Raw genomic sequence first — 12,913 nt, forward strand, 5'->3', positions numbered from 1 at the left:
AATTTCACACAAAAATACATTAACAAACTTCACAATATCTTCAAGAAAACCAATATTCATACTAAGTAAGGGGTTATTAAAGACAGATTGAGTCCTTCTTTGGGTGATGTCTGGCAGAAGGTCTTTAGGCCTATTGGTCAAATCATTTGACCAATAGGCCGAAATGCATTCTGCCACAGATCATTAATGACATAATCATTAATTGATTATTCAAATTTTTACCGTTGACTCAAATGTTTAATAATAATATATAATATAATAATTTGAATAATCAATTAAATAATCAATGCATACAACATTACCTTACCTTTGCAAGAATCCCATGGTTGGTTAACCTGTGTTTGGAAACAGATCTCAAAGTTTGGCTCCAGACCTATAGTGGAAGATGTTTCTGTGTGAACATTGTATGTGGGAAAGGAGCATGGAACAGTGTTTCTACCTCTGGATCGCTCGCTTATCGAGTGTATGTGTGTGTGCCCACCTCAAATGATGAGCAAAGTTGCATTCTTCTTAAGTTGCACCGCCGCTGGGCAGCCGTGCACCCCCCATGGTGAAATCAAGAGCAGAAACACGCTCTTGCAGATTGATAGCTCCTAGCAACCAGAGACATCAGGATCGAAATGTTTCAATGAACAGAGAATTCCACAAGTAGCCTAGTGGTTATTTACTGACAGGCAAAATGGTTACTGCAGGTGTAAGTAATTAATAAAGTGCTTTCGCAAGGTATTCCTACTAATGAATAACTGCATTATTAGAACATAGCCTGGTTTATATTACCATCTCATCAGTAGAACACACTGGTATGTTATGTATGTTAATCAATGCCTCATGTTGTACTTATAACTGAGATCCCTAAAAGTTAAACTTAAGTGTGACACATGCCTAACACGTTTTGTTTCAATTAAATTGAATTACATTTTCTTTGTATAGCTTTTACTCACAGGTACAGCGTCCGAGGGCTTAACAGTCTGTTTATGACACCCCCCTGACCCTAACCCAAGAGGGCAAGAAGAAATCTTGAGAAGGAACGCAGAGTGGGGGATCCCTCCTTCAGAGTGGGGGATCCCTCCTTCCAGGGATGATCAGAAGTGCAATGGGGGCCAAAATTGACATACACACATGCATACAATATACTTTGTGAAATATATTATATATATATACTGGTATATATATATTTCATTGAAATTCGTCGACTTCTTACGTTATATTCAATGTTTGTACTAGTTCTGCTGCTAGCAAGTCAAATGATTGAGCTTCCACTAAACTTTTTTTGAATAAATGTATAAACGCCCATTTACCGTGTCTTGCATGAAAATGCTGTAATAGTTTCAAGCACAACAATGTCTCCACATAATTACAAATCGCTTCAGGATTAATTACTGACAGGTCATTTAACTCAAATCAACACAAATAGACTGATACAGGGTCCCTAGGCTAAGGAATAGTTAATACAACCTTAACAATCTGCATGTAAAGCTTAAACCAAATAAATATTTTTTGAGCTCTCACATTGTGTTCTCCAGAGCCTGAAAATCCTTCTCGGCCTCTGCAGTGTTCAACTTACGATGGCTCCCATTGGCTTCTGCCCAGTGACCCCAACACAAGCTCCGCTAGGATCGACTAAATGACAGAACTTTCAAAGTTATGAAAAACCCCAATGTTAAGTCATGGCCCCTCAACAAACCTACTCGAAGGTACTCTCTAAACCACTAACCTGGGGCTACCTGGCTAATCAGCAGTCCAAAGACATCTTGCACACACACGCGCACACACACTTGTGCAACACTAGTCTTTACTACGAAAAGCAACAACCTTTATTTGTGCTTTCATCTGCCAGTTAAAATGTTGATACTAAAAAGAAATCTGTCATTGAATGGGCTGTGTGTGTGTGTGTGTGTGTGTGTGTGTGTGTGTGTGTGTGTGTGTGTGTGTGTGTGTGTGTGTGTGTGTGTGTGTGTGTGTGTGTGTGTGTGTGTGTGTGTGTGTGTGTGTGTGTGTGTGTATAGGCAGACTTTCTTGTCCTAAGCGGCTGCAGCTGCGGCCTTCATGGCCGCTCAGAGGAAACAGAAGCACAGAGGGGGTCGCCCTTTGTGGTGCGCTGAAGGCATTTCTGTGTAATGTCCTCAATTTTACATTTTGTTTAAATGGCCTCTACATGTTTAATGAAGTGCTCTCTCTCTGACACCACAGCCATTTGCCATTGTGTATCTCTCATTATGAAACAAATTTTGTTGGCGGTCTCAGATCAGCCGAATGCCGTATGCTTTTTTGGGTTCATCAGCCTATAATAGCATGCATATATATATTATATATATATATATATATATATATATATATATATATATAGATAATAAAAGCTTAATACATTAATACTTGTAAGTGTCTTCTGAGGTTTGTCCGAGGACTACGATGAAGCTGTATGTGCTTTCGGGAGTCAGGAGAAGCTATTAAAGTTGCAGGAGGTTTGAGACTAAAGTGGACACTGATCTCTTCCTCTTCGGGATTAAAGTGAGATACGGCCAGGCCGGGTGTTAAGTGTGTTTCTGTGGCACTAATGGCCGATACACTGACGCATGGGGAACATCCCAACCCTCGACATCTCATATTCTCATTATGCCGTCTAACAAGCTCATCAATTCACTGTCTTCTTTTCTACCAGAAAGCTCAACTTTATTTGCTCGTCCTAATATGGATAAAGCCTGGCTGTGATTAAAGAGGTTCTCTAGATACATCCTAATATTCTGCTTCTTTAAACTAACAATACCCAATGCATAAATTACAATTCATAAGACCCTTGGATAATTAGCACCTTCTGGACAACAGAATAGTTTCATAAGAAATTGTGTTGTGCATTTTGGTTCAGATGATTCATCAAACAGCGATAGCATTCCATCATAAGGAGGAGCAATGTGAAAGGAGTGCTGTATGAGAATACCTGTTCTTATTGTGCCTGCCTCTGTATGGGAACATTCAGATGCATACCACTCCCGGCTCATTTCTGACCAATCAGGCCTGTCCATCACATGCGCACACAGGGCATTATCGTAGCTCGACACCACAGGTGCTGAACAATGCACAGAGGTCCATTCTTCGGGGTTGTTCATTTCAGAAATCTTTCTTTCTTCTGCTCTTTTCTGCTCTTGCTCTTTGCAGAATAGGTTTACAGATAAGACAGGAGTCCAGATGGAACATGTGGGTACATTTTTTAGCATTACATATTACCTATTATTAAAGGAGCATCAGTGGTAGAGATGTGGTGCTATCTCTTGTGAACCCCTCCAGCCTTGTCTCTGTTGAGTGGTTTGTCGCAGTAGCTCTCGTATGGCAACAAGGACAAGCTCAACATGTCGCCGCTGCTTTCTGCCCAAGGCTAAAATGACTGCAACGTGACATCATTTGTGTCCTCTGCGGCAATCAAACTGGCCAGTTTGATCCCAAAGCAGGCGCCAACGACCCAGTAGCCGCGTGGCTCGCTGTGGTCTCCCGGCCAGCCGTCTCCGTTTGCGTGATTGAACCGGTTTACTCAAAGAATGGGAAATGTAGGCAAAAGAAATACCATATTCAGCATGTCTGCGAATGTGAAGCATTATAACACAAACCGACAACAGAGCATAAAGGGTTACACTTTGGTGAGATGGGACTTTCCCGCTCACTCTGTCTCTCACTCTCTTTCTCACTCTCACTCTGTCTCTCACTCTCTTCCTCACTCTGTCTCTCACTCTCTTTCTCACTCTCACTCTGTCTCTCACTCTCTTCCTCACTCTGTCTCTCACTCTCTTTCTCACTCTCACTCTGTCTCTCACTCTCTTCCTCACTCTGTCTCTTGCTCTTTCTCACCCTCTCCTTTATATATATATATTCGCTCACTCTGTCTCTCACTCTCTTTTGCTCTCACTCTGTCTCTCACTTTCTTTCTTTCTCACTCTCACTCTCCCTCTTTCTCTGTATCTCTTTCTCTCGTCTACTCCGTCTCACTCAATCTAGTTGAGAAAACATTTTCCCTGAGCTCATTATTCTTACATTCAGCGACTATATTCCTCACTGTATTTTAATCCCTTTGGCCCAATTCGGTTCATTCAAAATGTCAGTTTTATAGAGAACGTCTCTCCTCTACCAGTAATGATTCAAACTGCCGGAGGGGTTGAACAAAGCGAATAAATAAAAGCGTTGAGCCATCCATGAAGACCTCCCTGCTGGTCGGGGGTCTGCACTCATCTCGCTGGCGGTGCTGTGACCTCACACTAGCTGCCACCCCGGGTTTGTGGTGGTTGTGTGACATGTCAGTTCGCCACCGCTCAGAGCTAGCTAAGTGCAGTCGATGGAAAAGGTGTCCTCTGGGACAACCCGAGAATCAGTCACATACTTTGAGCGATAATGCCCTTTTGATATTTTACTTTTTGAATATATATTATTGATGTATGAATTCAATGGCCTATATAGTATTTATCGTACATATATAGTATATCCATTTATATATCTATATATATATACATATATAAATGGATATATATATACACATATATATATATATATATATATATATATATATATATATATATATATATATATATATATATATATATATATACATAAACATTTGTAAATAACTGATAATAACAAATCTTTTGTTTTCTATGTTCGATGTTGAAAGTTAGTTGCACTGTTAAAAATGAAACTCTTTCACTAATAGTTATCACCTTATCTCTTAGTACAACGATGTACTTATACAATAGTTGCTCACTGTAATCAATTCAGATATTTTGTTTGTCAATGTGACAAGACATTTTCAAGGTCTGTCTTGTTTTCTCGAAGTGTAAGCATTGCTTAGTGTTTATAAAAAGCAGAAACCCCCAGGAGGTATCTTAGCATTTTGCCTCTCTCTCTCCCTCGGAAAACATAATTTATTTCTTACAGGAAAATAGCTATTTTACAGTGAAACTGTTCAACCGAAATCCAATTGTTTTTTTGTGCAATCAAATGTCATTTTGTTAGAAACCATCTGAAAATACCAGGTTGAAATGAAGGTAGACATCAAAGAAAGACTATATATTGAGGCTTTTATACATTTAGCAGAGCGAGATCCCTTTATTTCGGCGTTTCATGTACAGTGTTACAGTTGATACGACCTCCCATCTTCAACTTTGACCTTCCAGTGTAGTTCATTTCACAACACTTAAGTGTCCTCATTTTGAGTAAATACTTAATTTCCAGTTTTTAAAAAGCACTTGCGGTTTTAGAAAAATTTGAGTAGCGGTTGTCTACCAGGCCCTTCCTTGCATTGTATTTTTTTCCTTTTGAACACGCTTTAAACAAAGCGCCACAACACTTTAACTCCCTGACTCTTTAACAGCCGTGCTGATAACAACTCCTTGTGCTTTTTCTTGCTTTTCCTTCAGCAGAGGATTTGATGCCATTGTAGGGACATGATATTACAAAATATCAAGACTGGTTCGTCCTAAACTAGTTGAACTCGAGCCACCCTGAAACAAAGTCCTCTTTTAATCCAGCCTTACTACATTCACACGCCCACACCGCCTCCCCCAAACATTCTCTTAACTGTTCACCTGCCACCTCCTGTGCGAGCAAACCCATCAGTTTGCAAACCCATTAGCGTCTGCGTTTGTTTTGCCCATGTGCTCAGGGTCGGGTCCGAAAATAATCACAGCTATACACTTGCATACCGCAACCGTGAAGGCGTTCCCTGACAAAAACACACCAAACAAAAATGTCACCATGAAAGCATCGCCGTCGACGGACTCATCGTCCTCAGACTCAGGCGTCCATCTGTAGTTTAGTTCTTTTTTTTGCGTTTCACATTGTCCTCGAACGCAGTGTGCAAACAATTGACCAAGGTAAACCAATAAATTAAGTTCAATGTGTGCGGCGGCTCGGTCCCGTTCGTCTCCTTCTCCTTCCTCTCCCTACGACCGCTTCCTGCGAGCCCCCGTCACATGATCACGCAGCTCTTGGCGCGGTCCTTGCGGCCGGTCGCCGGCGGCCGCTCGTGGAGCTCAGTCCGTGGCGGCTGCTGGGAGACGCGCTTGAGGCCGCGCCGCGAGCCGGAGCGCTTCAGCGGGGGCCGGAGGTGGTGCGCCACGGAGGCCAGGGTGGTGACGTGGAAGACGTCGCGCACGCTGTTCTCAGAGTACTTGGCGGTGCACTCGGCGTACGCCACGGCGCCGATCTGCCGCGCCAGGCTGGTGCCCTTCAGGACGCAGCGGAGACAGAGGAGTCATGTTAGAGACACGTCAACACTGGGAAGGTCAACGCTGCGGCGGTAGAAGGGTTTCAGAGGCTGTGTTACGCATTCACAGCTCATCCCTCCTACTCCTATTATGCATCTAATTTATGTTGATAAAAAAACCCTGATTCATAAACATCTTTAGGATTGAACAGTGTGTGTGTGTGTGTGTGTGTGTGTGTGTGTGTGTGTGTGTGTGTGTGTGTGTGTGTGTGTGTGTGTGTGTGTGTGTGTGTGTGTGTGTGTGTGTGTGTGTGTTTCTATGACTGCGCATGTGTGTGTGTGTGTGTGTGTGTGTGTGTGTGTGTGTGTGTGTGCAAACGCGTGTGTGTGCATAATGATGCCTATTTCTTCATTAAAAATGGTTTAAACATTCATGTTTGATCCGTAATCCATCGTGTTAAACTCCCGGTTCCCCCGAGTGTAAAGCATCTCCAATGGCTAGATGGTTTCCCATGGATACATCCCTTCAGGCAGAGGAGGGCATTAGGAGCCCCATGTGTACAATGCTCTTAAGTGTATTATGTCACTTCTATAAGTAGAATATGTACTCCCATTCATCTCTAATTACAACATATCAGACCGCTTGTTTGCAAGCAGTGCATTCTTTAAAAGCTATTAAAGTTGAGACTCTTAACACAGAGATGAAATATTCAACGCCCATGACGGCAAGCACTAAACAGAGGGGTAAGTATGAGCGTCCTCCTTGATGAGAAGCATTGGTTCTGTTTCAACACACTGTCATCATTTCACTCCCTTTCATTCTTCTGATTCTTCTATCATTCATGTTTTTTTGTAACTAGCCAGTAATAATATAAAGATCATGTAGAAAGATATCTTGCATTCATCTTAGATAGAGATTGTTGGTATTGTTTAAATATATATCTTCATAGTGTCTACACTGTCCCGTTTCTCATATATTTCTTCAACCACATCATTGCCTGTGGAACCCAAAAATAGTGATTTGGTAAATCAAAACTCAAGAGCCAGTTAACAGGTAGCTGCCAACAGGTTATGCAAATTATGTGTTCTGATTGGCACAAATTGGTGCCAAGTGACTTGGCGTAAGTGACATCGCCTGGCAACCATGTCAGCCAATCAGGGAGTGTTATTGTAATAACTGGCACCCATGTCAGCCAATCAGGGAGGGTTATTGTAATAAATGGTACCCATGTCAGCCAATCAGGGAGGGTTATTGTGATAACTGGCAGCCATGTCAGCCAATCAGGGAGGGTTATTGTAATAACCTGCTCATTAGGTTCAATCAGAGGCTTATTCTACTAGAGGCTTATTCTCCTATCAGCTAGCTTCACAAGGCCCACATCTTGATATTTGTAGTTTAACAGCACACAGGCACACAAGGTCGAGTGGGCGGACATAAGCAGAAATAGTACTTCTAACTTTGTCAACGTGTCCTCCTTAAGTAGTCTCGTTATCCAGACTAGAAAACCTGATCTATGAATACACATCTGTCAGTCCATCCTCTTGTCATATCCCGTTTCTCATCTGAAGGAGGATATTTATTTATTATTTATTAATTAATAATTATTATTATTGTGATCTATTGATGCTGCTACTTATTTTTACTTCTCACTTTTTTATCTCATCTTATCTATTTTTACTTATCTCTATTTTTATTTTATCTTGTATTGTTGCTGCTATGTGGCAGTGTGCTATGAGGAACCAAGCCTAAGAATTGAACTCTTGTGTACTTGGGTACTATAACATGCGATAAAAGTAACTCTGCTTCTGATTCTGAGGCAGATCACAGAGGCCACGGTGGCGTCTCACTCTGTCATGTTTGGGGCGAGAGCGGGTCTCACCTGTTCGTGGGTGACCGGGATGAGTCTGAGTTTGGACAGCTCTCTCAGGACGCCCAGGTCGGTCCTCATGTCCAGCTTGCAGCCCACCAACACCACCTTGGCACTTGGGCAGAACTCCTGGGTCTCCCCCTGCCACTGTGGAGGGCAACAGAACCACGCATCAATACGCAGTAGAACAAAGGATCCCATCCCACAGGTCACCAAAGAGGGGCAGGGGATTGTTGACATTGGGAATCGAACACAGAAACTTCAGGCCAGAAGTTTCTGTGTTCGATTCCCAATGTCGGTCAGATGCCCCGATACCCTACCTGTTCCCTGAGGATACGTGTCTGTATTTTTAACTTGTTTTGCCCGTGCTGAATGTTAATAATAGCTACGTCATAACAACAAACTTTACCTGTAATGTGAATGAAAGTTGAACACTAATAAATGCACATTTGAGGAAAAAAAATTGGCTACGGGTAAGAAGAAATACATAATCATGAGTTATTATAATCACATTTCTATGATTTATTATTATTTTTCACCCCCTTTCTAATATTACGTGCTAAGAAATATCCTTGCTCCACTTGTGTTCGGTCTTTCTGCATGGCATTTGGATTTGGCTTCATAGGGCAGTGATTTATTCTGCCCCTTCGTCTCTCTGCCGACATGCAGACCTCTGTGAGGTTAGGTTTCCTGTGTCTCTCCGTGAAACCCCATCCTGTGTACCGTGTTAGTGGCGCAGCATGCTGCCGTCCATTCAGTACAGTGCGAGCGCAGTGGGGAGCGAGGCTAGCTGAGAACGCTATCTGAGAGCGATGGTGAACAACAAGCTTCCTTGGCAGCCGATACCAACCTTGGCACTTTGCTAGCCTCTCAAAACACATCGTAAGCATGAGATGCTAACTACGGTCCTCATCATGTCTGGTGTGTGCGTGTGTGTGTGTGTGTGTGCGCGTGTGTGTGCGCGTGTGTGTGTGTGTGTGTGTGTGTGTGTGTGTGTGTGTGTGTGTGTGTGTGTGTGTGTGTGTGTGTGTGTGTGTGTGTGTGTGTGTGTGTGTGTGTGTGTGTCACGAGTGGGAGAGATTGGAAACTTGCTTCCCTTTGGGTAGAACTTTGTGAAAGAACGACAAAACAAAATGCTTGACAAGATAGAAATGCGATGGTGGGAGGAGGAGGAGGAGGAGGCGGCCATGGTCAGTAAACACGAGCACCTAGAGTGTGGAGAAACGATGGGAGCTGGATGATTTTAGATGACCGACAGTCTTTCAGAGTACCATGTGTCGAGAACCTGTCTGCTGTGAAACAGAGTGGAGCGCGACAGGTCCGAACACAATGAGTCATAATGGCAGCAGTTCAGCGAGTGAGGGGGGGGGGGGGTGTCTACAGAACCTGCTACTCACACAACAGCATGAAGCATGCCACTGAGCACAACTGCCACAGTGCACTCTGGGAAACCAAAGGCTCGCTCCCCCCCCCCCCCCCCTCTCTCTCCTTTTCTTTTTCCTTTAACTACCTCTATTTATTATCCTTTACGCTTTCTATTATTTTGATTCTCACTGTGTATCTCGGTTCTCGCTCTCATTTTTTATTCTTTCCATTTTCTCTCTTTCTCCATTTCACTGTTTCCCCATCTCTTAACATATCGCTTCTATATCTTCATTTTTGAAGATACTATGCTCCTTTGTCTCCCTCTCTCGTTCTCGACTTCTCTCTCTCATTCTATGGGAGAGGGATTCTTTTAATTTAGAGTAGGTTTCAAATACTTATGGAGAATAAAAATGAGAATTCTCAGAGCTAGTGTATGTATGGCTGAGTTTAGGAACACGCAAACATGGAAATAGTTTAGAGTGGTTTGAAATAGGGGTGTGCAGATCACATCATTGTGATTGCGATTGATCGTCATAATAAACCACTGTGTCAACGGGGGGGAAGTAAGAAGAGTTTTATATATTATTTAACTAATGTATTTATCAGCGATTTCAATGTTTAAACAAGGCCAAAAGATACCAAACAGCCCTACCAATCATAACCAGTTGGTATTGAATAAACATGAGTAAAACAGGTAGCAATGTGTTTTGCTTTCATGGAGATCTGTCACCCACAACAGCAACTGTGTGATTTATCTTGGGGTGAATAGCACTAGTCTAAATGTTAAACCACCTATTTGCTTTTGGATAATTGGAAGAAGGCCTATTCTCCTACTATGGAAGCCATGTGTCGTCAGAAAATTGTAGCCTACAAGCTCTGCCGTATCCAATTGGGAATCAGACCGCCGGGTGGATCTGATAGACACTGGCCTCCACGCAGCAATCCTACGTGATATTGTATGATTGCTTTTTGTGTTATTAAAATATCACAGTAGAAATGAGTAGGAAAAACTGTCAGTTGATAAAATCGCAAATCTGCAGCAGTATTCACCGCCAGCTCAGAATCAGGAGGAGAAAGATAGGTACTATCAATTTAAAGGGCAATATTATAGTTGGTTTGTTTACACGGTTCATGTCATCTAAGAGCAAGGCCTAATCTGATTTTTAAGTGTCGCAAAAGGTGTGGTCAAGGTCCATCGCTGTTCAGGTGAACTCCCGTAGCCTAACCTCCCATCGCTATAACCGCACTGACAGAAGAAACATTGGTCGTTCCCATTCAGTTGGTAATAAAATGGAATAACCCAATTATAACCTAGGCTTTAATAGGCCCCATTATTTTGTAATATGTTCACTGCTCACATTTATAGAACGTTAACCAGGAGAATACGCTTTGAAGGGAAAGCAACAAGTCGTTTTTCCCAAGCTATTTAGATAATCACCTAACCGAATGTATTACCCAAGCACTCCCCTCCCTCCCCCCACCCCTCTCCCCCCACTCCCCCCCCCCTGCTGCTTTGAACAGGGTGTCAACACCTATTTTGAGGAAAGGAGAGAGGAGACACAGACGTTGGACACAGACATCATTGGGTCAACGGCGGTTGTGACAATTATTAGATTTTGTTTGCTGTGGCAATGTGTCAATCACCATTATGAAAATGTGGCACAGCCTCAGTCACATGTTTTATTGAAATACCAATTCAGTGTGTGCTTCTCTTCTCAGCAACGTACCGTGAATTCACGACAAGGAGCAGGTAGGGGTTAAATTGGATGGCTTTGGTACGCTTTAAACGTTTAAGAGATGGACCCCCAGCCCATTCGGCTGGAGGGGAAGCCCCCGCATGTGAACCTTTAACGAGGGGACATATAGTGAAGCATCTGGAAACCCACGTGTTCCCATGCGCACACACACACACGCACAAACGCTTGCATGCACAGCACACCTACAAACAAATTGAACTGGAGCGATCACACATTGAAGTGCTATCTGTGTGTGTGTGTGTGTGTGTGTGTGTGTGTGTGTGTGTGTGTGTGTGTGTGTGTGTGTGTGTGTGTGTGTGTGTGTGTGTGTGTGCGCGTGTGCGCGCGTGTGTGTGTGTGTGTGGGAGGTTCGGTTAGTGCGGCTGAGAGGGTTGTGATGTGTTAAAAGCTGAGAGATGGAGATGTGCAGGGTGAGATTTGAGGAAGAAAATCTAGTTACAAATTGTAAACACCTAGATCACATCTCTGGGATATAGTGCGCCTGGCGTCGAACATCTGTTATTGTATCCCACTGATTGGCTCACAGTGGCCACAGGGGTTGACGTCACCCACTAACACTTACAAAGAATAGCAGCTCACACCCTCTTGATTTTTACCAGGCAGAGAGCTGCAAATGCTATTGTCTGTGTCGGAAGATGCTACAACTCATTTTAGCATTGCTATTACTCACTTTATCAGACCGTTTTTAACAAAGTGAATGACGTAATGGTTATGGAGCAGGTATAGATGGGGCAATGTTAACAATGCCAGCAGGTAACAGCCTTCCTTTAGTCACCGTTGAGCAGACATTGGGATTTGAACCTAGAATAGCAGCAGCTTCCTGCCAACTACATTTCACTTGAATAGATTTCGAGTGTTAATATAGTAAATATAGTAGTAAATATATTTGTCGGCGTAACGATGATTTGGACGAATACAACGCTGCAAGAGGCCATCAGTTCGTTTTAGGTCTGTCTTTACTTAACCAGCTCGTTTTAAACCACCTTAGCACTGTGAACTCTGGGATGTCGGCCATTGTTTTTGTGCTGGCGGTTTCGGGCGGGCTTTATCTCGACATGTCACTGTGGAATGCGGTGGGGGCATTGTGCCAAGGCCGTATTCATCGGCGCTAACAAGGCCAACAACATCTGGGGTCCTGGCAGGGTCAGGGTTCAAGTCGGACCCCTCTCACATGGGAACCCTCCAAAGGTCTTAAGGGCCTTCTTTGATGATGTCAACCGTGATTGATTTTACTTAAAAAAGGACGAATGTCGGCAGAATGCGCGGACTCTCCTTCCCCATGTTGTTCCCACACTTTTTTAGACATTTGTTTGGCCTTCAAAGGACTGCTTTATTTGGGTACCGGTGGTAATCAGAGGACCGATCATAGTGCGTCTTCTCAATGTTCATGTTCAACCACATGAAGCTGCCAATAGCAGCTTCAAGATTAGGTTGGCTACGTTAAGCAATCACTACTTAATTGCATGTAGCAAATGCCACGACCAAAAGTCCAAGAATATCGGCGTGGAGAGTACATATTGTTGGCCTTTAAAGCTAGCAGTGATGACTTAATTTCCAGTACTCTGAAATGCGATTAAATTCTAAGAAAATGGTAGAAAATGGCAGACTTAGAAGATAATATGATGTAAGAGAGAATCCCAGGGAGTTAAAGAAAGCTAACCGTCTCGCACAACAACAAGTGGGCTTGGGTAACATCAGAAGACAGTCATTCAGACAGACAGACGGACAGCAGAGCATGT

The 12,913-nt window shown here is 43.1% G+C and overlaps 1 protein-coding gene across 1 annotated transcript in view; it reads right to left on the reverse strand.

The window, feature by feature from the left end:
- Window positions 1-5,049: 5,049 nt before the first annotated feature.
- LOC115531081 (rho-related GTP-binding protein RhoN) overlaps window positions 5,050-12,913 on the reverse strand; it is a 22,392-nt gene continuing 14,528 nt past the window's right edge. Inside the window, exons 4-5 of the mRNA XM_030340108.1 lie at window positions 8,065-8,199; window positions 5,050-6,205 (exon numbers count right to left, since the gene is read on the reverse strand). Coding sequence (XP_030195968.1) covers window positions 5,948-6,205; window positions 8,065-8,199 — 393 coding nt within the window. The 3' untranslated portion in view covers window positions 5,050-5,947. The remainder of the gene's footprint in view (window positions 6,206-8,064; window positions 8,200-12,913) is intronic.

This window comes from Gadus morhua, chromosome 18 (genome assembly GCF_902167405.1).
Source record: "Gadus morhua chromosome 18, gadMor3.0, whole genome shotgun sequence".
In the NCBI taxonomy this organism is placed as follows: Eukaryota; Metazoa; Chordata; class Actinopteri; order Gadiformes; family Gadidae; genus Gadus; species Gadus morhua.